This window comes from Anarrhichthys ocellatus, unplaced genomic scaffold (genome assembly GCF_004355925.1).
Source record: "Anarrhichthys ocellatus isolate YVR2014 unplaced genomic scaffold, GSC_Weel_1.0 scaffold3707, whole genome shotgun sequence".
Classification (NCBI taxonomy): domain Eukaryota; kingdom Metazoa; phylum Chordata; class Actinopteri; order Perciformes; family Anarhichadidae; genus Anarrhichthys; species Anarrhichthys ocellatus.
The window spans coordinates 1-3,944 of record NW_022283681.1 but is presented as its reverse complement, the minus strand read 5'-3'; the positions used below and the strand labels follow the sequence as shown (position 1 = coordinate 3,944).

Here is a 3,944-nt window from a genome sequence, read left to right as displayed (position 1 = left end):
TATAACTGACAGAATACAAACGGGCCTGTTTGCTGACAACATGTGTGCCAGCCGGGAGTCGTCTGCATAGAATGTGTCTTAATGGCTTTTGTCCAGAAGCAGAGGGAAACAGTTAGTGGCCTTAAACTGTGGGAAGAGTTTTATCTCTTCCTCCTCCTCCTCCTCCTCCTCATCGAGCTGTTTACTGGAAACAATCCTTCTCCAGTAAGAGTCTGGCCCTTGGCAGCAGCAGAGTCTCACAGAGGGTTACGCACTTCCTGTAAACAAACCCGGACGTTATCACTCTTACATCAGCACAACACACGACCGACAGATCCCCAGTGGACTGAAGTCATTTAACCAGCGTCCAGTCATTCCCCTGTAGATTCAGCATGAACAGTTTGTGCATGTTTTGGTGTTTTTTGTTATTTTCACATTTAGCTCTGGATGAGACGTTTTACTCTGAAAAACCACACTGATTAGAGTTCAACAAAATCCCTTTATTACTTCCTTTCCAGCACACTTTATAAACCGCCCCAAACATATATAGCATCCTGTCAACATGAAAATAAATGCTGTAGTGCATCCGTGTTCCTCACAAAGAGAGAGAATTTACTAAACAAGGACAATCTAAGATGAAATAGCATTTCTTTAAAATAAAAGCACTGCATACAACATTCTTAAGGTAACTACAAAAATATATATATACAAGACTGACATCATAACTTAACCAGCAGCATACTGTTATTAAATATCAAGTGGTGAAACAGCTTTGAAGACACACTTCACCGCATCAAATGTAGAAGTCTAAATATAAAACATGAAACGAACGGACGCTCGGATCAGAGAATCCAGCATCTCTCTGCCTGTTTGATCATTACTTCAGATTGATCATCCTTTGAACACATTATCTATTATCGCTGTGACTACAAACTACTGTTACACTGTCGGACCGCGCCACCGATTTAAAGAAAGAAGTGACTTTAAACTGTACGGCACTGATTTTATGATTAAAAACGAGACTAAAATGAACATTTACTCTAAGTATACATTTACAGCAGTGCCATCTGTCACAATATATGTTAAATGTTAACTCTGCCTCGTATTTCAGACACAGAATGCTTGGAAGTTCCCCGGCGGCTTGTCTGATCCAGGAGAAGATATCGGTGAGTGTCAAAACAACTAATACAGTACATCTAGCGAAATCCTACGATTTTAGTGTTAAGCTTAAAGATGATACATTCATTTGAACTGTACAAAATAAGGCACACAATATATACGCTAAGATAACCGTTTCTCTAAAGTCACCTTTTCTATTTTTTACATTTTAAAAGCAGCTTTAATATTGTATACGTGACCCATCACAAAAAGCAGCTTTCGTCTTTACAAAAAATATATATGTATTTTCCTGTTTTTCCTTCCATGTCTAAACAGTCTGCAAGGTGACTCTGACAAGGGAACGTGAATATATTCCTTCTTGTCAGGATCTTTAAAACGCTTGATATTTAAATGCTTGTTTTTCAGGTGCCACTGCTGTTCGCGAGGTCTTCGAGGAGACCGGCGTTCACTCCGAGTTCAGGTCTCTGCTCAGCATCCGGCAGCAGCACAACCACCCCGGCGCCTTCGGCATGTCGGACATGTACATCATCTGCCGACTCGGCCCGCTCAGCTACGACATCAACTTCTGCACCCAGGAGTGTCTGCGCTGCGAGTGGCTGGAGCTCGCCGAGCTGGCGAAGACCGACCACACGACGCCCATCACCTCTCGCGTAGCCGGGCTTCTGCTCCGCGGGCTGGAGCGGGGCTTCGGAGAGATCGACCTCGCCATGGAGGAGCTTCCCGCCGTCTACTCGGGGATGTTCTACCAGCTGTACCACAGGCAGCTGAAATGCTAGCGAGCCATCATCCACCCGACGGGGGTAGCGTATCGCGGCTGTGTTGACATACAGTTGTCAGTATTACTCATATTCAAGGTGTATTTATGACTGTTTGGTTTGGTTTGCAGTGAGAAATACGGTGCAAAACTACAAGGAAACACTCACTTTGTGTTTTCTAAAGATATGCCACTGTGGTGCCTGCAAGACTGCAGAGTTTTATACGGTTAATTTAACATTTTTTTGGAGGCCATGTTGGAAATCCACATCTGTTGGACAGTATTGGCTGCCAGCAGCAGATTCCTTTCTTTAATTATGCTGTATTTTTAAACAGGGATCAGATACAAGCTAACCACCAGCGTCGGCTGACCGTTTTTGCCGAAGCCAACGTTAGTGGCAAGAAGTTGCAATATTCATATTGGCTGACTGACCACCATGACTGGTCAGAGAGGTCACAATCATCTTTTATGTTGTTTTATCTCTTATTAAGAAAGGTAGAAGTTATGTTCCGGTGCCATGCGACGTGGATCGTTTTTTTTTGCACAAATCTAAAATGATACACTAACGAGCTCAGGTAATCTGTAAAGTATCCAGTAAGTGTACTGAGTACTTCTTGGGTTTAGTGGGCTTCGTTTTTACTTTGTCAAACAATGTTGGATCACAACATTCTAAAATTCAGTTACGTAGTTGAAGTCCTTCACTCTTCTAAAGTTATAATAGTGTAAGAGTTGAGAGCATTTGCATCTTTTATGTTGGACACGTTTTAACAGAATATTCCTCGACGGGCCCGACGTCTCTCAGCTAAACTCGGACTGTTCTGTAGGAAGCACACTTGTTATCAAAAGGTTTGCCGCTTTAAATCCTTCAGCCAGAGAGAGGGAAGACCTGCATGGGTTAAATGAACACTGCCGTACTTGAGCAAGGCACCGGGCTGGTTTGAAAGTAAAAGCTGAGAAAGAGAGCGGGACACGTTCGGGGATCAAACAGTCAGAAAGCGTCACAGCTATTTTGGGCAACGTCGATGGAACGCTTTGTCTTCGTTGCCGTCACATCTTCTTCTTTGTTGCCGCCACTAAGAGGTTTATATTTCTCAAACAGATTAGCACTTGGCGGACATCGGAAGAAAAAGAATGGCCTTTTGACCCGGTCCAGTTTTGCTTCCAGACTTGTACTGGCCAGTCCGCTTCAGTGCCACGTACATGTTGGGGTACTTCCTGGAGCGGTAGGTGTTGTAGTTGTTGCTCTCGAGCCGCTCGTGGAAGTAGCATTCGTCTGTAGCCCGTCTCTGGAGAGAGACACAGAGTTCATTTAAGGAAGTTTTGATTTGATGTTCAGGGTGCTGCATTTACTTCTGCTTTATTCCCGAGGAGCGGGAGGGGCACAACAATACACTTACTTTGCAAACTGAGGAAATGTAAGAAAACTGTGAAACTACTCTGATATTTCAATAGATGGAAAGTGAAGTTAGGTCATTTAGTCGATTAATAGAAGTGTTACTGTGTTTCTTTCCTCTCTGCTCATGAACATCAGTACTGTCGTGGAATTCCATGTTATGTTATTTAGTTTGGATGACATTTGATTGAATTTGTGTAATATATGTTGTTGGAAAGGGAGAACATTTATAATGCTGACAATGTATGACATTAAATTATACACATAAAACACCCAGAGCTCAATGCCACCTTTATTTTTCAAATAGACTGTTGGTTTGAAATCATTTCTGCTCTCACGCTTATACAATAAAGGCTTTGTTTAAAGGAAGTCATGTCTGACGAGGGACGTTAGTACGACTCTATCGGCGCATGTTTAAACATGGAGGTGAACGGGCTGAAAACTAAACCGTTTAAGATGTCACATTAATGACGAGGTCTAAAAGGGACCAAACATTCATATCAATATAAAATATGTTATGTTTTCTAGTTTTAGTGCGATTCCCTCTTTTAACATCGTCCTTTTTGGAAAACATGAATTACTGAACATTTGGTGAAAACGTTGCTGTGACAAGCTACGGACCACTAAACCATTGATCGCCACGCTAGTACGAGCCTGAACATAGCTAGGACACATATATACACATATATATATATACAC

At 42.3% G+C, this 3,944-nt stretch overlaps 1 protein-coding gene across 1 annotated transcript; it reads left to right on the top strand.

Annotated features, from left to right (window-relative positions):
* Positions 1-1,090: 1,090 nt before the first annotated feature.
* Positions 1,091-3,908, top strand: LOC116379105 (nucleoside diphosphate-linked moiety X motif 6-like; the record flags this gene model as incomplete). The annotated part of the gene is made up of 2 exons (XM_031841021.1): positions 1,091-1,145; positions 1,504-3,908. Coding segments are annotated over 2 exons (426 nt in total), but the record flags the coding sequence as incomplete, so codon positions are not given.
* Between the last annotated feature and the right edge of the window lie 36 nt (positions 3,909-3,944).